We start from the raw sequence: 26,131 nt of genomic DNA, 5'->3' as shown, positions 1-26,131 counted from the left end.
GTCCAAGCACAGCCTGCTGGACCCATTCAGTTACATAATCTTACTTTTTCCGGGTCCAGTGAGTTCAAAAAGCATCCTGGACGCGAAAACGCGATAAACTGTGAACCCTGGACATCAGCCCGACCAAGAGAATGTTATAGCTGCCTTGTGGAAGTACAGTGATCAGTGTTATAACCCTAACCCTAACCAGTGCAGATAGCCCGAAACATCATGGCCCTGTTCCTTCCTCACTAGGGCCATGAATGCCCTACATACGTAAAAACAGGGCACCGTGAACTCACGTCGCGGTGATGACGTCACACTGACAGCATCTATTTATAGGAAGAATTCAAAACACGGCGACGATAACAGTCACAAGTCTGGTCTTTTACATCCCCAAATGTGCTCAAAATTTACGATCATGCACCAAATATGTTTTATTTAAGTCTCATCTTCACGTGAGGAATGGTAGGAAGTGGTATTTATGAGAAAAAGGGGTATTTTATGTGTACCCTGGACCATATATGCCCAGGAGTCTCAGACCTTCGTACGGAGAAGGACAGTGGAAATCGTAGTGATGGAGGTGTGAGTACCTCGGGCTACAGTGCAGAAGGCAGCTATTACATATCTAAAAATAAAACCCCCTAAAGTAAAGGAATGCCCATTTCTATTGTTCGATACAAAATTCCGCACACATGACACACAGCGTTACGTTACTGGATCTGAAAACAGTTAGAAATTGTGGAACATACTTTTTTGTTTTTTCGTCATAGTCCCCCAATAATTTATTTTTATGACATTTAAAAACAACAGTAAAAACATACACATTTTCAGTTTTCTGTACATATAATATTGTGTATATATCTACATTAGCAAGGTTATTTTGATCAGAGGAAGCCGAGTCCCGTGGCCGAGTTTGTAAGCAATTTGGGCACCCATGGATGCAAACGCTATGGAAATTGCTGATATAATGCCCCCGGGGGGGGGTACTCAGTACAAATGACCATACGGGGACGTGCCGCAAAACATGGGTAGCATTTTCAGCCTTCTGGTATATCAATGACCCCTTTTTCAAAGCCTAATTTGGTATATGAATGGGTCCTTTTTTCAAATTTTCTCAATTTTTTCGAAAAACAGCCCAATTTTTCATTAATCTAGCCAAAATTTTAAAATTGTCCCAAAATTTTGGGAAAATTTGTAAAAACTAAGACAATTTTTGGTAAATTCGGCCGAAAATTTTGACTTTTGGTATATCAATGGGTCCAAATTTCTTGAAAAATTGGTATATTTATGGGTCTACTTCCAAAATCTCAGCGGCACGTCCCTACCAAAACCAAACTTGAGTACCCCCCCCCGGGATAATGCCCCTTCGTATTGGTTAATATTTTGAGATTTACAATTCGACGGTGCTTTATTTTAACCAATCAGAAAGAATTTTATCCCATATGAGCATTTGCCTAAGATTGTCAGTAAAATGATGGGGCTTGTCACCATGGATTAAAAATGATCACGCCACAGGAAATTTTGCGAAATTTGAGAACAGAAAAAATTAAATGACGGCGGATTTTTACAAGATATATAAATTTTATACTACAAGATCGGTGACAAACTAAGCTTCAACAAACCCTTTTCGTCCATGAAAAATGACCTTTTCATTCAAAAGAACGGACTAAAAACCGTGCGAAATATACGAATATACCAACATGTTGGCAGGCCCGTACGCAGGTTTTTTTTGGGGGGGGTGCTGATTTTGTAAAAAGTGGACTTTTCCGATTTTGCGTTTGCTAGTTATGCATGATCAAATAAAAAGAAAGAAAGAAACCAACAACAAGTTACAAGAAAGAATAAAGAAAAATGAAAAAAGAAAGAGAGAAAGAAAGAAAGAAAAAAAAGAAAGGAGAAAGAAACAAAAGGGAAGAAAGGAAGAAAAATGAGAAAAAGAGGAAAAAAAGAAAATTCAACCTGGATGTGGGGACTCGAAATACACAATAATGATTCGTATCAGATTCAGATAGTCCAGTGCCGTAATGATTCGGCCACACACCAACTTACGCAATTCCGTTTTTTAAAGTTGCAAATCTTTTAAAAACTAGATTGTCTCAGCAGCAGGGGACATTAGGCTGTCATGTGCATCTAGGTGTAGAGGCTTATCCTCTTATTCCCACTTGAGCATTCTCAAGTACACTTAAAGTGTTTTGGTCTCCTGGTCAAGTCAGTTTTAATTTAGGGGTTGTTGTTATGTTGTTATAGCAACAAGCTCAGTTTTTCTGTCCAGTCAGCTGTCACTTTAGTGGTGTGCAGCCATTCAGGTCTCCCATCCTTTTTTTTAATTCCTTTGTTATGTCCATAGTTCTCCTAGTGATGCACTTGCAATTGTTCCTTCGATCTTGATGGACCAAAAAATTTTTGGTGCTCTTGGTAGTGAAAAAGATTACCAGTAGCTAGTGTGGTAGTAATCTATAAAGTATATGCTTGATAACTATACATTACTGCATCAGTGGATGTTATTATTTCATTAATATTTAAGTGTATAGAAGCGCTAATCAGCATCCACAGAGCAGAACTGGTTTTGTCATTTTCATGTTGGAATTGGCCATCGGATTCACATTGCTTACAAACAGGCAAGTAGTCAAAACATTTCTCTGTAAATGCTTTGTTCGAGATAATCAACCCTAGTTACAATCAATTAAGTATTTTATATCTGTTAGTGTTAGTCAGTTAAATGTAAGTCGGCAGAACTTATTAAAATTTTGGTGGTGGCTTTATCACTAAATCTTTTTATTTGCCTGTTTGCACTTTATATCACGAGTTGAATACGATAATAGATGAGGCAATAACAATAGTTTATATTATCAATTTTCTGCCATTATTAGCTCATGCATTACCAGTATGATAAGATGACATATTAACTCACATATTGAGTATCAATTAATGGATTACATGTTGCACGAAAAGAAATGGTCAACGTGCAAATCAGACAAGAGTATTTGGACTTGTTTTATTAATGGGATGGGGATACATATTTGTCAGCTGAATGTAAGCCTTATAAAGTTAAGATTTGTATCATGTTTGCATGCATACCTTATCTGCATGCAAGTCGGTTATTAGTAAATAAAATATAGAAGTTGCGTATCTTGGATCAGGCTTACATACCAACCATTAATATCAACATAATAAAGGTGCAAAGGTATCAAACAATGGGGGGAAAGCACATAGTTTTCTTCTCTTTGCTGTTTGTTTTTTGTGGTTATATTTCAGAAGTATCTTCCGCTGATATTGCACATCAATTGCACTGAGGATTGCATCATATGTGGTTTGCGATATGTGAATAGACCCATAAGTTACTCAAGCTGACTAGTTGCATTCTCGGCCATGGCAGCAATACGTCGTTTAAATATGCACCTTGAAAATATTCAAGAAAGAAAAGAGGAAGATAACTGAGAATGATAATCCTGCAATAACAAATTTGGCAGAAAATAAATTGAGCAGACTTGAGATGTCAATTTACATGTTGTATACATCAGCATATTTCTTCAGCTCAACACGTATCGAGAGGAATAAAGTTTTGTTAGAATTAGCTTCTTATTCTTCCACAAGCAAGAAGAACAATCCAAGACGGAGTTGAAATTGTTATGACAGCAGCTGATGACGTTCATTTTCACTTTAGATGAACAATTAAAATTGGCATCGGATACCATTATTTTCTTCTTTCATAAAACTTTGCGAATATCCCGCTCTACGATATCAGTCGTTATTCTTCAGCAAAATACTGTTAACCATAAATAATGCTCATCCGGTGACTCGACTATAGACTTGTAATTCCCACGATTCTGAAATCTAACTTGAAATACAATAGAGACTATAAATGTACATGCGCATTGTATGTAAATTAGATACATTTCATATTGCATATTTTTTTACAGAACTGCTGAACTATTGCTTCAATGAAATACCGGTTAAATTTTAAAAAAACAAAACAAAAAAAAACAAACAAAACAAACAAAAAACAAAAAAAACAACAAAAAAACAACAACAAGGTATATTTTTATACATCAATACTTCATCGACCTGATATGATGTCCTTAATGTGATGTCCTTTGCTATGTACAAATATAAAACCATTTTAGTCTTATGGGATGTTGTTCAGCATGAAAACCAAATTTTATAATCTAAAAGACAGAAGTTAACATGCCCTAAGGTGTGGAAAAGAATTGCAAAAAGACTAGGTCGATATTAATACAAGGGACACTTTGCATCATTTATGCATACAGCAAAAGTTGTATAATGATTATGATAGGTCCAACTTTTATTAGGTGATTAAAATTGTATGTAGGCCTTACTTTGCATCATTTACGCATACACAATAAGTGGGATAATGACAGCATATAAATTATGGTATTTATCAATGATGTAAAAATATGTTCTATTGTAATAGGTTCAACTTTATTTTCACAGTAATTTAAAGATTAAATATGTAGGCCAATTGGATATTACTATTTATCAATTTTGCATTACTTATCAATAAAGAGGAACACAGTCATAAATATGAAGTCTAGATTAGTGTTCCAGGATGATGGTGGCTTGCATACATGACATGCAAGATGTGAAACATCATAAGCTTGTCATTATAAATTATGATCAAAATTATGAATGGATGTAAAAGAGTAGCCTAAAAACAGACAGACATCCAGTTAGTCTAAAACAAAACAAAAACAAAACAAAAACAAAAACAAAACAAAAATAGATGTAAAATTTAATTTCTAACTACAATAATGGTCCTTACATTATTTATAGTTGGTAGAATGGGGAACATATTTAATATTCTGTGGGAAATTCAATATTTGAATTAAATTGCGGTTCAAGTAATTCAAACTTTTGTATTATTTGATGCTTTCGTTCATATGGAAATAGAAAGCAACATTGTGTAAGGTAATTAAAAATAAGAAAACATATATATTTATTTGTATGTTTTTGTATGTATTTATGCCCTTTGTCCTTCTATGTATAAAGGACCCCTTCAGAAATAAGCCTTAAGGGCTTAAGGGGCTATCCTGTGATATCTCCTTGCTGTGTTTTTTATGTGTATTATATGTTATTTATCTTAATGCATTTTATATCTATTTACCTTATATTGTTGTATGTGCAATATGGAGATACCGAATAAAATCAAAATAAAATCAATCAAGGTGAATAGAAGATCACAAACAGTATCAAGTTTTAAAAGGGTAGTTGATTATTGAATATATTCATGGAACATTTCAATGATTGATTAATTTGTGGTACAGATAATATACATTTTTTTTTCAATTCTTGAAAAATTATTAGTAGATAACTATTCGATTTCTACTAGTTTAATTTTGCTGTACTACCATGTATAAAGGGGGATTAAGAGTTTTAACATCATTTCATTTCAATCTGTTATAAAACTTGTAGTTGGTTTTTTTTCTGGAGCATAATTGATCAATTTGTGTAACAGATATCATTTTTCAAACAACAAAATATTAGCAGATACCAGTTCAATTCAACTACCATCTATAAAGGGGTTATTAAGAGCTTTAACATTAATTATTGTGGATGATTAAACGTATTCAGTGCAACACACTTAAGATTTTTTATGAGACTTTTAGCTTTGGTATCTTATTTTATTCATCTGCAAGAACTTTAAAGTTAGCAGTGAGAAAATTATTCTCTGGGTTACCATTCATTGGTAGTGAATTACTTTATTTTATAAATGTCACTTTTAAAATTGGATCAGGTAGGCCCCTATTCATGATCTGTTATCATTAATGGGTCTTTGAAATGGGAGCTACAGTAATACTTTGTGTGGCTCAATTGTCAAATAGCGATTTGTTATCAATTCTTTCAAAATTTGCCACTTACAGCTATTTCTGGTTTTGTTCTCAAGATCAAATAAGATGAACATATCTCTAGATAAATACATTTCAAGGTTAGGTTCAGTTAAATAAACTGAAATTTGATGCTTATGTCAATTTGCACATCATGTGAATTACTTCATACTATACACTATTCTTTGTATTCAAAGAACATCATTGTCTATCCTTAAGTATGTATTTGATAGCTTACACTAAACATGCTTGGAAATTGCAGCAAGCAATATTATATGCAAAGCGATATCTAGCACATTTAATGGCGCTATCTAATCATGCTAATTGTATACTATATAAGTACATATGTACATTTCATACATTGTATAATTATAGAGAGTGTATATATAGAGAGAACAACTAAATATATTTCTATTTCATTATTTAACACCAAACAAACAAATAAAAATCTGGTTGCTATGGCTTGTGCAGAAAATAAATTGAGCAGACTTGAAATTTGATGCTTATGTCAATTTGCACATCATGTGAATATTATCATGTGAATTACTTCATACTGTACACTATTCTGTCCATCCTTAAGTATGTATTTGATAACTTACACTAAACATGCTTGGAAATTGCAGCAAGCAATATTGTATGTAAAGCGATATCTGGCAATATTAATGGTGCTATCTAATCATGCTAATTGTATAATTTATATATGTTCATATTATGTACATTTCATATAATTATAGAGAGTATATATAGAGAAAGAGAACAACTACATAATTTCTATTCATTATTTTAACACCAAACAAACAAATAAAAATCTGGTTGCTATGGCTTGTGCACAACTATTATTATAGGTTTAAGGTTAGTTGCCTGATCTTGACAACTTATTAAAGTAATATTTATACAATTGCAGTCTTCTTTCCTAAAAGTTTGTCATGTTTATAGCATATTCATTTTTTTGGGCTTGGTGCATTTAATACAACTATCATTATCCTATACACCTGTATGCTTTTATAATAGATCCCTGTTTAGTTGTTTAATAGAATATATGGTTTAAATTTACAAAATAAATTGCCCCTTTTGATTTAATAATATTTGTTTTTATCTTATTGGGTGTATGGGGTGATGCAATATTTTCCTATGTTCTCGGTACAGGCTGTACATAAATCTTTGGCATATATATTATATTTTCCTCACTGATCATCAATTTGTAAGAAAACCACTACATGTGTAAATAAAAATTTTCAGCAGCTGATTACTGGCTGACTTAAAGATGATGGCGATGTGGCTGCCCCATTTAGATATGACAGCTCTCATTGGTCCTTAGAGGGGTTGGATTGGTTCAGGACTCATCTGGAGCATCCTGAGGCTTTTTGCTTTTCCACCTTTGTACATTGATTTGAGGGAGGGGAGGGGGGAGGGGAGGGGGGGGGTTTAATCAAGTTTCTCCATTGAGAAACTTGGTTGGCATTGTTTATTCTTTTGGAGATTTCTAATTATTTAATTGCGGTTAAAAATGCTGTTTTCCAATCCAATCCTCTGTTTGATCCAAAGATGTATCTGTTTAAGATATGCTTAAGATTTGCTTAAGATGAAATTTGGTTAAATGTGATTCAGAAGTCAACTTTTGTTTGTCCAGCCTGTATGGTTGGCTTGTACACATTTTTCCAATAATTCGTGTATTTATTGATTTATATGAAGATGATAAATAATTCCAAATGCTTGCTGCAATTAATCATCTCAATGTATATAATTTGTTTAATTGATATGAAATCTGTTATTATCTCAATATAGTATTAATTTCTATGAGATTGTGAAATTATTATAAATAAGCTTATGTGTATTAAATGGTCCTCATGATCGTGGGGGCAATGCGAGTCTATTCTTTGTGTTGTTAGTGCTTTCCTGCTGTCTCGAGACAATTCCGCTTTTTAAAGTTGCAAATCTTTTAAAAACTAGATTGTCTCAGCAGCAGGGACATTAGGCTGTCATGTGCATCTAGGTGTAGAGGCTTATCCTCTTATTCCCACTTGAGCATTCTCAAGTACACTTAAAGTGTTTTGGTCTCCTGGTCAAGTCAGTTTTAATTTAGGGGTTGTTGTTATGTTGTTATAGCAACAAGCTCAGTTTTTCTGTCCAGTCAGCTGTCACTTTAGTGGTGTGCAGCCATTCAGGTCTCCCATCCTTTTTTTAAATTCCTTTGTTATGTCCATAGTTCTCCTAGTGATGCACTTGCAATTGTTCCTTCGATCTTGATGGACCAAAAAATCCCACCCACCCTCCCAAAAGCTGGAAGGGTGATTCAGTAACTAAATATGGTTAAAGATACTCCAATAAAATGGTATGTCCAAATATGCTGCTTTATGCTTAAAAATAGAGGCTTTGTATGGATTTTCTTGAAATCTTGAAGAATATCATTAGTAGATCGTCTCCACTTTCTACTGCGCTTTATAGAAGGGGAATGAATGCTTTGTATGGAGTTTCTTCAAAACCTGAAGAATCTCGTCAGTAGATTGTCTCCACTTTCTACTGCGTTTTTATAGAGGGTGGTGGAGTTTCTTCAAAACCTGAAGAATCTCGTCAGTAGATTGTCTCCACTTTCTACTGCGCTTTTATAGAGGGTGGTGGAGTTTCTTCAAACCTGAAGAATCTCGTCAGTAGATTGTCTCCACTTTCTACCGCGCTTTTATGGTATTGATTGGTTTTATGGGCTATTGAATGCTTTGTATGGAGTTTCTTCAAAACCTGAAGAATCTCGTCAGTAGATTGTCTCCACTTTCTACTGCGTTCGCTTTATGGTATTGGATGGTTTTATTGGGCTATTGATTGTTTTGTATGGAGTTTCTTCAAAACCTGAATAATCTCGTCAGTAGATTGTCTCCACTTTCTACTGCGTTTTATGGTATTGGTTGGTTTTATTGGGCTATTGGTTGCTTTGTATGGAGTTTCTTCAAAACCTGAAGAATCTCGTCAGTAGATTGTCTCCACTTTCTACTGCGTTTTTATAGAGGGTGGTGGAGTTTCTTCAAAACCTGAAGAATCTTGTCAGTAGATTGTCTCCACTTTCTACTGCGTTTTTATTGAGGGTGGTGGAGTTTCTTCAAAACCTGAAGAATCTCGTCAGTAGATTGTCTCCACTTTCTACTGCGCTTTATAGTGGGCTATTGGTTGCCTTCATGCTTTCCTCCCTTTCTACTGCGGTTTTATACCAGGGTTATAAATGCTTTGTTGCTTATTTGGAGTATCTTTATTTACTTGGTTGTCAATACCAGTGGATTATATATCAGTAAATGGTTTAAGCATTGATGCCGTATCTTGCTGAATACAAAATGTTCGTTTGCTAGTGTTGGCATTGTTTATTCTTTTGGAGATTTCTAATTATTTAATTGCGTTAAAAATGCTGTTTTCCAATCCAATCCTCTGTTTGATCCAAAGATGTATCTGTTTAAGATATGCTTAAGATTTGCTTAAGATGAAATTTGGTTAAATGTGATTCAGAAGTCAACTTTTGTTTGTCCAGCCTGTATGGTTGGCTTGTACACATTTTTCCAATAATTCGTGTATTTATTGATTTATATGAAGATGATAAATAATTCCAAATGCTTGCTGCAATTAATCATCTCAATGTATATAATTTGTTTAATTGATATGAAATCTGTTATTATCTCAATATAGTATTAATTTCTATGAGATTGTGAAATTATTATAAATAAGCTTATGTGTATTAAATGGTCCTCATGATCGTGGGGGCAATGCGGAGTCTATTCTTTGCGTTGTTGTGCTTTCCTGCTGTCTCGAGACAATTGCTTGAACTCAAAGCGGCTATATAATTATAATTTGATCAATAGTGATTACAATCTGATCACGTCCGCATAATGGCTCTTAGAATAATTAACATGCATGCCGGCTCTGAAATTTTGGACAAACTGATGGCGAAAAACCTTGTTTTTTGCAATACTACATGTAGGTTCAAATTGGAGTAATTAAATGGAATGGCGATTGGCAGAAAGTTGAGAAATAATGTAGGTATTTAGCAGTCATGTAGTGTCGTACTATTACGCTGACTTTCTTATTCGGCGAGGATTACAATTTTGACCTCATCTGTTTTCAAACAGAGAGGTAGACAAAAGGCCTGTCAAAACTGTTCCACTTGCCCAAACACTCAAGTATCCGAAGGATGGTCCACAATAGTTAGAGTGATTCATACAGCATGAATAGGGGATTAAAAAACTGTGAAGTAGGACCCTTGCTTCTTTTGTCCAATTTGCCATCAAGATTTCAAATGGAAACAGTTCAGACCCAGAACACGATCATGTCAGAAATTAATATTTTGTTCCGGGACTGATTATTCGGACTAAGTATTCTAAAGACGTCTAAATCAAGGTGTTGTAATCAAGATATCGATAAACTGAGTGTTGGACGTAAGACATTTGGTTATGTTAGCATTATCAGCTTGCACTACGGTACTTAATTTTTGTTACACTTGCACACTTCACTGTATAAGTCTATGGCATAAAATTGCTACACATTTCCAAAATTGTGTAGCAAAGTGATCAAAATTGAGTAGCATTTTGCTCCGCGATACCGGCTATGGCCAAAACTACATTCACTGATGGTCTTTGGAATGAATGAGTCTTTATATTCCTGTTCTTGGTGGTTGATACACTTTACATTGTAGCTTGTGGTCTAATAAATGCCTAAATTGTGTTGTTTTTATGGGTGAGGCGGGCCACTGTTGTGAGATTGAGAAACTTTTGTACCTGACTGGTGACCACTTTCTGCATCAATGTGAGGCAGCTTACCTGGTGATGTAACTGGAGCATGTTGTTGTTCAACATTTGAGACACACTTACTGTATCTATCATAGTCTCTACAAGCAAACCTAGCCCATTGAGTACAACAGTAAGCGTCCCCTTCATGTCAGAGCCAGAGAGTGCAAGATGGAACAGCTAAATAGAGTTATAGAGTTCTGTTCTGAAGATGAAATATATAGTGGATTTATGTGAATTTATAGTGAATGGGCTTTCTGCAAAATGCAGCTTTGCAAATGCTTGTTACAATCCAATATGAATACATTTGAGGTCAAAACAATGCTAAAGGTCAACATTTTCAAATGATGGGACAGCTTTTCCTCCCAGCTACATACACTTTAAGTATATCATTAGACATAAAGTTTACATTGAGGACTGTTAAATGTAAAAAATATCAATTTTTGGCCCCCATATATATATATATGTGGGGCTTATGTTATCATCCAAATGGTTGCCTGTTTGTTTCTTTGTTTGTTTCTTTGTTTGGCTGTCCGGGCGGAATTCTTTAATCCACCCTGCAGCTCCAACGCAATCACCAATTAAAGGGGCATTTCGTGATCCACAGCCTTATCCCCCCACTTTTCTCAAAAAAAGTTGAGATTTTTATCTCACTGGAAACCTCTGGCTACATAATGTTTATGTACAAAATATTTCTTGCAGATTAATTCGCTTTGCAAAGATATCGTGAAATCTGAATTTCCTTCTGGTGCACCAGAACGAAATTACAACGCATTGTCTATGGAGCAGTGTAATACACATAATCATGCATAACTCGCAAACGCAAAATCGGAATCAACTGAAATTTTGGGAATAGGCTTTTTTCGTGGATATGTAAAAAAAAAAAAAAAATGTCATAAAAAGAGGATGCTAGGATCACGAAACACTCCTTTAACTTCATTATTATATCTTCAGAATCTTGCATCCTATACCTATGTACATAACCTGGCTACAGGGTTTTTCATATCTGTAACCTCTTCATAGAGTGCATAGTTCGTATACTTTATGTGCACAAGTCTCCATGTATAACCAAAAATCACATTTTCGACCAAAAATCACATTTTCGACCCAAAATCTCATTTTTGACCAAAAATCACATTTTTGAAAAGAAATCACATTTTAAAGCAAAATCATGTTTTGACCAGAAATCATGTTTTTGACCAAAAAGATTCTGAAGAGATAATAATGATAAAATTGGACAGATACTTCCGCATGATACCTGAATTTATCGACCGATAAATTCAGGTATCATGCTCAATTCGTCCAATTTTATATCAAACTTGGTTCGGTGATAGGATATGATGCCAATTTGTTTTACCCGTTTTTGTCCATGTGACTTTTTATAGCTGGTATTAAAGAATGTTAAAATATATAATTAAAATGTTATTCTTACCATGTTGACTATCCACAGATATCATGAAGAAACTAACTTTCAGCTGATAGAGAGGAACTCACTTTTAGAAAGATTGATCACACATTTTGGAGGCTAAGCTTCAGTCAGTATAACTTATTACAAGTTTACATTGGAACAGTATAGAGACAGTAAATGAGCAATGATGGCAAGAAGAGTCAACTGGTTGGATTGTAGCTTGATTCTACTCATCTTGGCTTCATTCATTTGTTGGAATGGTAGTGTGTTTGCTAAGAAGAAGAAAAGCAGTGACATTATAAAGAGATGTGAAACATGCCGTGATCTTGTCAAGAAATTCAATGAGGTAAGACAATTAATGAATTTATGAATGATTCCATGCAAACTTTTATCAGATACAAGTGCCCCATGTCATTATGCCTCCATTTCAGGAACCACTGAACCAGCTACCATACAAGAATTTGTACCACTCAAATGAAATTACACCGCTGGCGTAACAAATATTTTGTAATTTTTAATGTCAAAGTTCACTTTTGAGCAGCAATGGATGAATTTATATTTGATGAGATACATTGCGATCATCTGGAAAAATTAAATAAATGAATATGTACCCTTGTGAGTCAAATACAGCTAATTTTGTCAAAAACGATTATAAAAAACAGTTTCAAATATGATTGTCTTATTTATACATATTAGATTGTCGTCAACTTTTCATTACAAATTTGTTGTTTATTACAGGGTATTGAGAGGACAGAGCGGTACAATTTTGCTGGTGGTGATGTAGATTGGGAAGAAAAGAAACTTGGAAGCTATGCCACAAGGTGAATTGACATCATGTATTCAATATTCATGTCCTTGTGTCAATGTTGTGTGTACTGTATGTGTTTGCCATCAATCATGGTCGTTTGAATAAAAAGTCCCCTATTATATAGTACCAGCCATATTCACGGTTAATAATAATAACAAAATAATAAAACAGCGTTTATTCATGCTTTCTGGATGGTCATATCCGTCAAAGTGTGCCACAGGTTGATATGCTGCGGCAGCGCACATTGACCTGCCCTGTCCTGCCCTATTGCAAATAATTTGTGTGGATGGAAATTAAGCACAAAAAGGCGGAAAAAGTGTCTGTGCATAATAATTGTTTGCATGATCCTCGCAAATATGTGTGAGGATAATTACCAGCAAACAAGGTACGCTGAAAGTAATGAGCAATTGAGCATGTAGTTATTGAATGATCAAAATATTGGGCAGCAGCAGAAAGTGAATACAATTAGATACATGTAATAAGAGGGCTTAGTAAATTTGTACCATGTTTAACTCTATGTGCAATCAATGACAATTATGCAGCTAATACTTAATTTGATTTGTCTAACTCTATATTGTGGTTTGCTGTAGTAGTAGTGAATCAATACATTGATTATGGAGAACAGATGATTATGATGTTGTATTGATTTTATCTCTTTGTGTTTAACAGTGAGACTAGATTTATTGAAATCACAGAGCAGTTGTGTTCCAGTTCAGCACATGAGGTAAGCATATCGTATCCAGTGTTGCCATAAGATGCATACAATGTATAATTTGTTTTACTCAGATTTATAATAATCTATATTAATTGTGTACAGGCCTGTGTTACTATCAATTGAAGGCTCAATAGTTATAGTTATTGAGCTGTTAAATAGAGATCAATAAGACTTCTGTTCATTTTGCCCATTATTTTCTTTCCTATTTTGGGCAATCGTTTAGGTCCAATGCCCTTTGATTATTTCCCAATTCTCTTTTGAGATATATTGTAACTGCTATTACTACTATCAACTACCTGCTGGACCTCAGATAAAGTCAACATACCTTCTTAAAAATAAGGTATTTTTGAAAGTGTCAAGATGCAGTGGGTTTTTAGAGATACTGTTTTCTGGACACTTAATTGATCTGTAACATAACTTTGAATTCAATGAATTGGGTTGATACTTTACTGGTTTCAGAAAAGGACCCAGATTTAAGGATTTAAGATGCCTTTCCTTTAAACCAGGAATTGACCCACCCCACCAAAACACACACACACCCAGCACTGTGATGTGCTGCATACTGTGTATTTGGCTTGATACTTTGTGGCAAACCTGACACAGACAAGTGAACATTGCCTTCAAATTTCAATATTTGAAGTACTGTCATAGAGCGTGTTTATAGTGGGAGCAGATGTGCGGTACATTGCGGTACAATTTCTACCCGGTTAGAGATTATCCGGATACTTGCCCACTATAAACACTAGCAGTATATGTATGTATCGGTACATCGATATCCTTCTCAACCAAGGATATTGTGGCGAGATATTCCACTATAAACACACCAGTATAAATTGTGTGCGGTATTACCGAAGTAGGGGCTTCTTCATGATGCGTGGGATGCGCTGCATAGGACATTCGAACGATTCTCACCCCCAAGAGTTATCAAAACAGAAGCTACATGTTCACCGCCATGATCATATTGTTGAATGGGCTGTTTATAGCTCGCGCCACAATATTTACACATTCCCCGTGTGACCTCGGGGTCATTGCAAATGTACGTTGGTATATAATTTGTGCGGTAACTGTGTCTCACTATAAACAGCAAGGGTATCGGTATATATACAAGGATTATCGTATACGGTATGCTCAAAATGCGGTATATTCACTATAAACACGCTCAATGACAATCCTTGTGTACTTCTTAGCTGCAATTTCCTATATTGTTGTTTTAATGGTTTGTGGAATGATATGGGGCTGTAGTGGTCAGCGACAACCTGTAAAGTGCTGAGGCGTTGTGCCTGTGTGTAGTGCACTATAAATCACTGTGCTTTTTCTTCGTTTTTTTTAATCAAACTATATACTAAATACAAAGAAACATTCTAAAAATAAGTATCTGGTAGTAGAATATTTTGTGTTATAAACCCATCTTGTAAGTTTTTAAATCAAGATTTGAGAGACAAGCAGTTCTAGAGTAGTAAGGATGTAGTTATTTTATGATGCAAGCAAGAAATACAATTTGAATTTAAAATACCAAGTCATTATTTAACTAAGCCTATCACCATAACAGTGATAGCATGAAACTGGCTAAAAAATAAATAGAGGTAATATAGCTGGTAATTTTACTGTTGTAGGAATAGCTATCATAGTCTTATCAAACAATCTGAACTATTTTTTTCTAAATGCATTCTTTTTGAAAGTATGAACTTGCAAAAAGAAAATCCAAAAAGAAAAAGTCTCCTAAGGATGATCGTGATGTAGATCTGCATCTATGGAAGGTAATCAAGCTAAATGTGACACTTTAATAGATAAATGTGTTTCACCTGTAAATAGTTGTAAGTTCATCAGTCATTTGTCACCTGCAATAGGATGTTACTGCATTTGCCTTGTTGGATATAGACCAACTCTGCACATTATAATTACAGATGACTTTGTTCACATTGCACATTGTTTATGGGAAACAAAAACAAACAAACAAACAGTAAACAAATCATTTGTAATAAGTTGTGATCTCATTTAATGTATAACTAGGCACCACATTTTATAGTATGTTGGTACCAAAGACATGGGAGCTGTCATGTTGTTGTGTGTCGTCCCTGGAGAGAAAAATATGCCTCAGGATTGTTATATGGCCAGCAAACTTTGATATTCAGTGCTTGATTGTCATTGTTTGCATTCTATGTATGATGTTTTTTACCTGTTGGTTACATGCTCTACATGCATCTCATATCTGAACTTCCACTCAGTCACCACTCACCAATACAGATTTGATGTCATCAGAAGCTACAAGTGTTGACCTCAATTCTGTGCACTTTTGCAATTTATCTTGTATATAGATTCTCTATTTTGTCAAAGAATTGAGGCTTCCTATCATATTCAAGAATGCTTTTCCAAACATTGCTCAATCCAGCTGTAAGTTTTGCTGATTCAACTTTGTAGTGCTGTGGTGGTGAGACATAATGTATTAAATTTAAAGCATTAATTTTGCTTGAATTACATATGTAATTAGGTCCAAAATGGTCGATAAATTTGTGAAAGGCATTCTAGTTTTTTCTACTTTGTCTCTTATTGAATTTGAATTGGTAAGAAAATACTGATGCGATGAGCAAGATTTTGAAAAGTGGTCTTCAATTATAATTGGTAGAATCATGATTTTATAGTAGTTGTAATGTTGTTCTGTTCCTTCCTGAGAACAGTTTCTGGTCACACTATTCAAATTTAAAAATCAATCAATTTTTTTCTTCAGAGCAGTCCACCCATTCATTTCTTTGTACATTGTTTTTCAAACTGCAAAATTTTGTATGATTGTATTCCATGTGTCTTGATAGTGTTGTTAATGTTGAAAAGCACTAGGGCTCTTATGTGTTTGTTAGACAAAGTTAGTGCACTGCAATTAGTTTGATCAAATTGCATTTGGTTCTGATAGTGATAAATGTACTTTATCCCACTAGTACTGGCACATTTCAATTATTTCCCTGCAATGTTCTAGTTAATTTTCCATCTTGATAGTCCAAAAATTCTTTGCAAAAAGCCAAAATTATGACATTGTTGAGGGGCATGCTCGACTAGTAGAGCATCTGCATTGACGATGAGTCGATGACATGCAACCAAATTACCAAACCTTGTGAAACTCCACAATTCAACAGGATCTGAAAGCTTACATTGATCACAACTGCCTGAATTCTCTGCCACTCAAATACAACAAATTGACCAGAATCAATAAAATCAAAAGCCATGCTGAAGATTAGTTTAAATACACATAAGTGGCACGGGCAGATCTTGATGGGTTTCTTGTAATCACACCTATTTTGCAAAGATTTCATAATCAGGAATTGACCTCTGTCAGTCACGACACATTTCAATATACCTTTCAAATCAACATCGGAAATGTCCGAAAAGCCTTGCCACATGCACCAGGTGCAATAAAGCAAACGTGAGTGCCTTATACATGTACTTGTATAAATTCAGATAAGGCCTTGTCATTGACATTACGCAAACCGCAACTTAGGTGTAAGTACTGCAACCAACAGCTGCGTGATGACCCGGTATATTATTTAAACAAACATCAGCTGTCTTCGAAACACTTCGATTTGAAAATCTCTTATCACTGTTATTACATTTAGAGAATAAAGGTATTGTTTTTAGCCCTTGAGTGCATCTATCGTCTCATATAACACGGGCGATTATCATTATTTTAAGTAAAACAACGAGGCGGCCGAGTTGTTTTACGCTACAAATAATGATGTCCCCGTGTTATATGAGACGATAGATGCACGACAGCGGCTAAAAACAATACCTTCTCATTCTTAAACACTTCAATTCAAATAAAAATATCATACAAATTTTAACCAAATGAAACCTACATTTTGCAAGAAATTACCTAGGGCTTAAAATCGATCAGTCTCGTTGTTGCTGTGCGCCTCCGATTGGTCCAAATAGCGAGTACGCCAGATCGCGTTGACGCTTATCGCAGCTGACCCGTGTGATATCGTGTCATATCACACGGGTAAAGCTGGGTAAGAACCAATAAGATTGCAGGAACGTTCTCAAGTGTTTAAGAATGTTTTTTATATAATAGTGTCACTCAATGCTTGAAAAGCAAGAAGAGAAGTTAGAAGAGTGGTGGAAGCAACATCAAGAATCTGACCCAGACCTGGAGCAGTGGTTATGTATAGATGCCATTGAAGGTGGGTGCAACTATTATTGATAATGTTATGTCAAAAGTAGTGAAGCAAATGAACAAGAGATTATTTATATTTCGAGTGATTTGTGTTACATAAATTACATCTCTGGAAAATTATGTCCAGTTGACCAGGCAAACTTTTTGGGAAAGTTGTAACACAATATACCAACCATGCACTAGAAGGTATCAAAATTCTGATGATCCCATGATGCAGTGGGACTTAGCATGATATGCTTTGCAAAATGTAAACACCATCTGCACCTGAAGGTCACCTTATATTCAATTTGCATTGTGGGATATGGTGCAGCCAATCCCATGTCTAGCAACTAATCTAGATCTACCCTCATAAATGTAATACTACTGAATAAATGCCCATTAAAATGGTAAAATTCCAGATATTTGGACAAGCCTTTTAAACTTAAGGTGGCTCTAAGAATTTGAAACACTTTCTTTACACAACTCAATACAGTTGGAAAAGTTTTCAGAGAGCTAGTCAATTTGCAATAAATTGGATGCCGGATCGATGTGAGTCAGACAATCAGCATAGCCGTTCAAGGACATTTCAATTTGAAATCGGAGTGTGACCAGTTTGTATACTCTTATAAAATGCCAAAATAATATTTTTATGTTTACTTTCAGTTTGCTGTCCTGAAAATAGATATGGACCAGAGTGTGACGGTAAGTCATAGTGTGTTGCTTTGATGTTACTATATCTACATGTATGATGTACAAATGCCGATAAATTGAAACCATAGAACACTTTTGCTTTGAAAATATTACCATTTTCTTTTCACTATAACTGCTAGTGCCTAAATGTTTATTATTATTATTAACATAATGTTTTTCTAACAAGAGCACTGAAATTACAGTACCTGCATGGAATAATATTGTATTGACACATTCATAGCTTCTACAGGTACTACTAGGGACAAGTTGTTAGCTCATTGGTCATGTAACAGGGTCAAGTGTTTAATGTGTAGGTGTCTTGGTACTTCTATTAAACTTAGGTCATGGATTTGATTTCCAGGGGAAGATAACTTTTACCAGATCACTATTATCACATTATGATGAAAAAATCTTTGAGATATTGAACAGGAAAATATAAATTATAATTGCAAACTGGTGTTTCATGATAAAGTATCCTACATGCCAAAACTGCAACCATCTTCAATGTTAGTTAACTTTTTTCTAAAATTAATGAAACTAGTATCTGATGTAACCTATATAACTTGTATACCATTGTATGTTTTATTTCCTTACAGAGTGCCTTGGAGGCACAGAAAGACCATGTAGAGACAATGGCAAATGTGCAGTAAGTATGGGCTATCATAATTCTTGAAAACTCTGCCAATTCTTAAAAACTCTGCCAAGTGTCAAAGTCACTTAAGCCATACACTTAAATATAGTGCAGGTATGTATACTACAGATCCTGTGGACTTCCTCAGGAAGGAGGAAACCCCAAAACACTGGTAGAGATCAACCAAGATTTCATCAGGGGAGTTGCAAACTATGGGAAAGCACAAAGCATGCATGCAATACTGACCTGTAGAATACACATGTGTAAAACCATGTGAAAACAAATTGCTTGTAAAAACAATGAACAGGTTACTTTGTCTCATATTGAAAGTAGAATGAGCCTGGTGATTCTATCAGAAAATCTTAAATAAAAGTAGGTTGAGGTGCTAAACTATTACTCAAAGCGTGATAATTTCCTCCCCTAAGAGTTTCGGAATATACATGCAACACTATTTCCTGTTCACTCAGTTGTATGGAATGAAACATGTTGATCATTTCTTACTACTTGTTACTGATTAACATATTATTTACTTGTTTCAGGGTAGCGGTACACGAGGTGGAACAGGGAAATGCAAGTGCAATGGAGGCTACAAAGGCTGGTATTGTGAAGTATGTAAAAATGGCTTCTATGAAGAACTAAAGAATGATACACATACTATATGTAGGGGTGAGTTTGTATTACTTATAGAAAGTGATATACAAGATGGACTAGAAGGCTATATATTTGTACACAAATCATGGTTATTAGAGCTACTTATTTGCAGTTCCGCCATTATGCACTATGTGGGAGAGCCTCGAACTGGCAGCATACATGAAAGGAAGAATTATGTAACCTTACACAGAACGTTATGACTAGTTCAATTCCCATTCATGTATGCTGCCAGTTCGAGGCTCTCCCCACATAGTGCATAATGGCGAACTGCAAGTAGCTTAATACCGCATGTTATCGGTTTACACAAACTTACAGTCCTTATTTGCTGAGGACTTAGGTTGCTGTTGTCAGTCTCTCTAATTCACAGTGAAGCTATGCAATTTGATAGATTGAAATTCACAATGTGCAATTTGATTAGGGAAAGCTATTCCAGAGGGAGTATGTAAATTAAATGGAACAGCCATTTCAGAGGGAGTATGTAAATTAAATAGAACAGCCAATGGGTATGTAATTTAACTGGAACAGCCTTAACGCTTCTGTCATCTATATTATTATACTTACGCAATTGTCTGTGAATGGGATGGGGTGGGTGTTATTAACAATATAATTCGCAGGTGCAATCTGTGTACAAACTCCGAGCCCTGAAGTTGGTTTATTTGATGATAAACGGACAGCCCTTTTTAACATTTGGGGCCCTGGCCCATAATATTTGACTTATGAGGCTCATGTACACATGTTGAAGTATAATTCTCAAGTGCTATCAGTAGACTTAAGCTGGGCACTGTAGCTGCTTTATTTACTGAGTAACGGCTGGCCCTATGTTTTAGCGCTTGGGGCCCTGGGCCCATATTATGTGACATATGGGGCTCATATGTACATATAACAATATAATTCTCAGGTGCAGTCTGTGTACAAACTTTGAGCTTTGGTGAAAAATGGCCGCCCTTTGATTTAACATTTGGGGCCTGGGGCCCATAATATTTGACTTATGGGGCTCTGTGCATATGTTGAAATATACTTCTCAAGTGCTATCAGCAGACTCAAGCTGGACATTGTAGCTGCTTTATTTACTGAGTAACGACTAATCGCCCTATGTTTTAGCTGCTTGGGGCCCTGGGGCCCATATTATGTGACACATAGGGTTCATATATACATAAAACAATATAATGCTGAAGACCTATTAGTGTACCAAATCTAAACCCTGTCGCTACTTTATTTGTTGAGAAACGACCGCCCTTTGTTTTAACATTTGGGCCTCTGGGGCCCCTAGCCTTAAACATCTGGGGCCAAAATGGGCAGAAGACACATTACAACTTAGGGCCCATACATGTGCCACATATGAGCCCTAGTGCCCTTGTAGTTTTATAGCTAGCCTTGTTAACCTGTTGCCCCTTATTTTAACATTTGGGGCCCTGGGGCCCATAATATATGACATATGGGACTCATGTATACTTGTATATATAGAGTACCCCTGGCTCTATCAGTGTACCAACTCAGGGCCCGAGGCTGCTTCATTTAATGAGAAACCGCATGCTTTGTATTTTTACATTTGGGCCCCTGGGGCCCGTGACCTTTGACCTCTGGGGCCCAGATGTGCAAAGGATAAATCTCCGGGGTAGGGCCCATAAGTGTACTACATATGGGCCCTGGGGCCCTTGTAGTTTTAGCGCTAGCTTTGTCAATCTGTTACCCCTTGTTTTAATATTTGGGGCCCTGGGGCCCATAATATATGACATATGGGGTCCATGTATACTTGTATATATAGAGTACCCTGGGGCTATCAGTGTACCAACTCAGGCCCCTGAGGCTGCTTCATTTGATGAGAAACGGCATGCTTTGTATTTTTCTTGTGTCCACTTGTTTGCATATTGAGTGACACAGACCACTTGTTAGCAAGTCAGCTGCTTAGTCGTTGGTAAATTCCGTATAGACACACATTGTTCGTAGGAGAATTTAATCTATCACTCATTGGTAAATTTATTTTTGAAATCGTAAATGCACCTGATGTAAAATGAGGCAGAAAAAAATGACAGGAATTTTATAATTACAAATAAAATGAAAACAATGAAGAGATTGCCTATATCGATCAAGTGTATCAAGGCACTGTTTTGAAGTGCAATCAATGTAGTTTATATGTGACAGTACACCACGAATGAGCCGTAAATGTCCTCAATTGTATTCTGAGTTACAGTGTAAAATGGGCATGAAGGTCATATTCATAGGTATTTCAATTTGGTGCTACGTGTATCTCATTAAATGAGGTACACGTAGCACCAAATTGAGGTACCTATGAATACGACCTTCATGCCCATTTTACACTGTAACTCAGAATACAATTGAGGACATTTACGGCTCATTCGTGGTGTACGGTCACATATTACAATGAGGAGAACTAGTTAAGATGGGGTCGGATTTCAGAAATGCAAGGATGGACATGGATTGCAACCATGCACACTTACGGCACTGTGGGGATTGGAAACTGGGCCTCAGTGGTTAGAGGAGAGTGCTTCAACCACAACACTAACATGTCCTCCCAATTCATATGGAACTGCATCGAATAAGAAATAATGTTCCGTATTCGACCTAAAAAACCTTTTCTGATAAGTGTCTCCTGTGATCTTTTCGAGTTAACAATTGTTTTGGGGTACCTATCTTTATCATCTTATTTATATCTGGATATAAATTGTACTGGATAGCCTGTCATATTCAGGGCTGTATAATGTAGTTTAATACCTCCTTGTTTGCATATGTCAATTTGGCAGGTAAAATTGCCTGTTTGGCAAGTTTTATTATTATTTTAAATGTGTGTGTAAATTATCCAAATATTCAAGCAGTCATCCAATTGGTAACTGAATAATAGAACACACTAATTTTAGTCAAAACAAGATGAGGTACAGCCATTATCGTATTGTACAGTATGAGGTTTAATTGATGTATTATTATTCCATACAGCTTGTGATGATGCGTGTGCATCTACCTGTACAGGAGCAGGCCCTAAACTCTGCAGTAAATGTAAAGGTGGCTATGTGTTAGACGAAGAGGAAGGATGTAAAGGTAACAACTCTCATCTCTATGCCTTTTTCCATCCTGACCTGATGTGGCCGTGATGTCAGTGTGCATTTCATTGGGTGCAGCTACAAATTGCTAGTGCTCGCTCAAAGCGCTGGTGTACACACACACATATTCTTTGACGCTGCATAGATGCGAGCACGAAACAGCTGCATCAACATGTTGACATCACTGCCACATCAGGGTAAAAATTGCATAATCATATGTTGCCATGAAATTCAACAGTGTCTCATTCAACAATATATCTCATGAGGTATTCGCTGTCATCTAAGCTTGATTTACAGTGGCTTAAAAGTGTACATGTGCAATTCTAGTAAGAACAGAAACACAATACATGTAGTCTTGTTTATGTTTGTTAACAAGCAATATTGATGTTTATTTTGAGAAGAGCAACAAAAGGTATAATAATAAGAATGGGTGAATTAGTAGCAGTAGCCCTATAGGATAGTGAGTTTTCCTGTACACACGTTTTATAGTTTCAATAATTGGCAGATGTCGATGTTGATTTTGAAAGTGCAATATGTGTTTGCATTTGTATGTTTACATGGCTGCTCTTGCAGAGTAAACACACAATACACAGATATGGGGATAAATTGTTTTTAACTACGACAAAGCATTTGCATCATGATATCAGTTCTAAATTTATACACTTCTTTCTTTTAAGAAATATATTTAAGTATATTGCCTGTACATTTCTTTGAATACGAGAAAAGAAAGTCTGAATATTTACAAACCTGGGTGGGATTATATTCAATACATATGTAGATTATTCTACTTTTAAGTCTTGTCAAGTAATAAACATGATAATTATGTTCATAAATTTGTTCGGCTTATATATGGCGGAAATTATTCGGCTTTTGTTACTGCGCGCGTCAATAAAGTTCCAACTCACGCTTGCGTAAATTCACACAAGCGTGCACCAGTCACGCAATACGCAATGCACAACTAGTGTAAGCATTGCGCCCAACTGTGTGCACACCATTCTATATCAATACACGGTGTTAAGAGTCTTATTTTTTCCACCTTATATAAATCGAACAAACTTTAGTATCTTAGCAAAATATTCTTCACATATTATTGTAAAAGTGGACATTTTCATGCAATTTTCATGCTTGGCCAAGTTTGAACTGTTTCACTTGTTTTTAAAGTCTTGATTCTATAAGCTTCCTTACATTGACATCTGCACAAAGGAATATATTTGCTCGTTGTTATTTTCATGGTAACTGTTTGGAATGTGAAAAGCGTGAAAAAAAAATAGTCTGAAAATGTCCACTTCAACCGTATGACATGTTTTAGGTTTGTCTCATCATTCTTCATTACTACTTTGTATTACAGATATAGATGAGTGCGATAAAGAGACACATGCATACCCATGTGAAATTGAGGAGTACTGTGAGAACAATCAAGGTTCCTATAAATGTAACAAATGTGATAAATCATGCAATAGATGTCTAGGAGCAGGCAATACAATGTGTGTGTCATGTAAAGAAGGATATAAACTAGAGGAAGGAGTGTGTCTAGGTAAGTCTTGAATTGGTTATCTAAAAGTCATAGAGAAGCAACATACATGCACATATTCAAGTCAAAACTCAAGAGCATATTTTGTTGCATTTTGTTTAATAGATAAATAAAAAAAAGCGCAGTGATTTATAGTGCACTACGCACATGCACAACGCCTAGACATTGATCCACAAGCCTCAGCACACTTAAATGTTGTCGCTGATCATTACGGCCCCACATCATTCCATAAACCAAATATCTGACACTTATAGTTATAATGCACCTTTGCTGGAGGATTCAAAGCACAAAACATACAAAACATTCAACAAATAGCATAAATATGCCAATTCCGATACACAACCAAAGAATTATGCAAATAACTGAGTGTATATATTTTAACACTTGAAGCACAATGAATGCGAGTGGCAAGTGTATTCCACACAGTTCCAGTCACTTAAAAGGCATCGTCTCAAGAACATTTATGTGTCTGCGGGATCAAGAGATCTTGAATGTGTTAACAGATGTTAACAGAATGAGGGCATGGCTTATTCACCACAAGACAATCATTGATGTACTGTTTGGTTCAGCCTTGAGGAGTTTTATCAAAGTTGAACAACTTCCCAGATAATATTCAAATATTAACAAAACTCAAATCTTATCGCATCCCAAAATGGTGATTTTGTTGTATTGATTGTGACATATTTTCATTCTTGTTGTGCAATTGCTGTGTGATAATATTGACACTCTTAACATGCTAATATCATTGTTTTATCTCCAGATATAAATGAATGTGAAAAAGAAGATTTATGTCAAGCTGATATGATATGTAAAAATATACCAGGGTCGTACTTTTGTGACTGCCATGAAGGCTATGAGAGGATGGGAGGAGAATGTGTAGACAAAGAAGTAGGTAAGTCAACAATGATTGCCTCATACCAGTATGGATAATAATAATATAATAAAGGTAGACAGAAGAGAAGAGAAAGAAAAGGTAAGTAAACTGATGCAAAAGCTTGATGACAACACCATTTTTCACCCTGATGTGGCAGTGACGTCAATGTGTTGAAGCAGATCTATGCAGCGTCTTTAAACATGTGCCAGTCCTGCCTGTGTACACCAGCGCTTTGAGCAAACGCTAGCGATTTGAGGCTGTGCCCAGTGAAATGCACACTGACGTCACTGCCACATCGGGTGGGAAAATGGTACAGAACCAATTAGAAATTTTCGCTTGACAAAACCAGTAAGTTTTTACTTACTCTAATATTTCGTCCTACACGTCGGAGGACTTCTTCAGATGTGAAACATCTGATCCACTTTCCCGGAAAATTGACTTCCGGCTGTGATAGGTCTTGTATCCAGTATAGAACCATTATCTTGGCTTGAATGGCTGTATTTATAATCACAGTTCTTGACTTGGAGGAGAGTCTTTGCAATTATGGTTCTTTCCTGAGTGTGGAAGGGAGTCTTTGTAACCATGGTTCTGAGTCAGAATGGGGGCTTTTTTATTAGAATAATATCTTGATATTGTGTGGGGAGAAAACTATATTACTATATAGTCACAGATATTGTGTGTAAATGGTTGGTTTGATAGTTTGACCAATACTTTTCAAAATGTGCATGCAAGATTAGTTTTACACTTAAATGCAACTGCTGCAGATGTACAGGGTTCGATTTACTTTGAAAAAATTACATAGCAATTTTTAGCGAAAACATTATTTAGGTGATATTCTTATAATATTAGCATATGTTTACATTGTAAAATATTGCTATATAAGCTAAAATTTGTGTAGTGGGTTGTTCAAAATGGGGAACATGTTGCTCCACGGCACGAGCTTATGTTTTATGGGCCTGACTGGGCAAGATTTTGCATTTTGGGAGGTTTTTTTAATCTTGCTAAAATTCATTGATTTTGACTAAAGATTTTTGAAAAAAATCA

At 35.6% G+C, this 26,131-nt stretch overlaps 1 protein-coding gene across 2 annotated transcripts in view; it reads left to right on the top strand.

Annotated features, from left to right (window-relative positions):
* LOC140148932 (cysteine-rich with EGF-like domain protein 2) overlaps positions 1-26,131 on the top strand; it is a 44,754-nt gene that overhangs the window by 5,486 nt on the left and 13,137 nt on the right. For both annotated transcript variants that reach the window (XR_011858538.1, XM_072171043.1), the window contains exons 2-11: positions 12,036-12,339; positions 12,732-12,814; positions 13,471-13,525; positions 17,574-17,682; positions 18,318-18,356; positions 18,941-18,990; positions 19,515-19,641; positions 22,579-22,680; positions 24,031-24,216; positions 24,974-25,105. Coding sequence is in view for 1 of the 2 variants with exons in the window: in XM_072171043.1 (XP_072027144.1) it covers positions 12,178-12,339; positions 12,732-12,814; positions 13,471-13,525; positions 17,574-17,682; positions 18,318-18,356; positions 18,941-18,990; positions 19,515-19,641; positions 22,579-22,680; positions 24,031-24,216; positions 24,974-25,105 (1,045 nt within the window). In the remaining variant the exon portion in view is untranslated. The remainder of the gene's footprint in view (positions 1-12,035; positions 12,340-12,731; positions 12,815-13,470; positions 13,526-17,573; positions 17,683-18,317; positions 18,357-18,940; positions 18,991-19,514; positions 19,642-22,578; positions 22,681-24,030; positions 24,217-24,973; positions 25,106-26,131) is intronic.

The sequence above is a fragment of the Amphiura filiformis genome, chromosome 3 (genome assembly GCF_039555335.1).
Source record: "Amphiura filiformis chromosome 3, Afil_fr2py, whole genome shotgun sequence".
NCBI classification, from domain to species: Eukaryota; Metazoa; Echinodermata; class Ophiuroidea; order Amphilepidida; family Amphiuridae; genus Amphiura; species Amphiura filiformis.
This window is presented reverse-complemented; position numbering and strand designations above follow the sequence as displayed.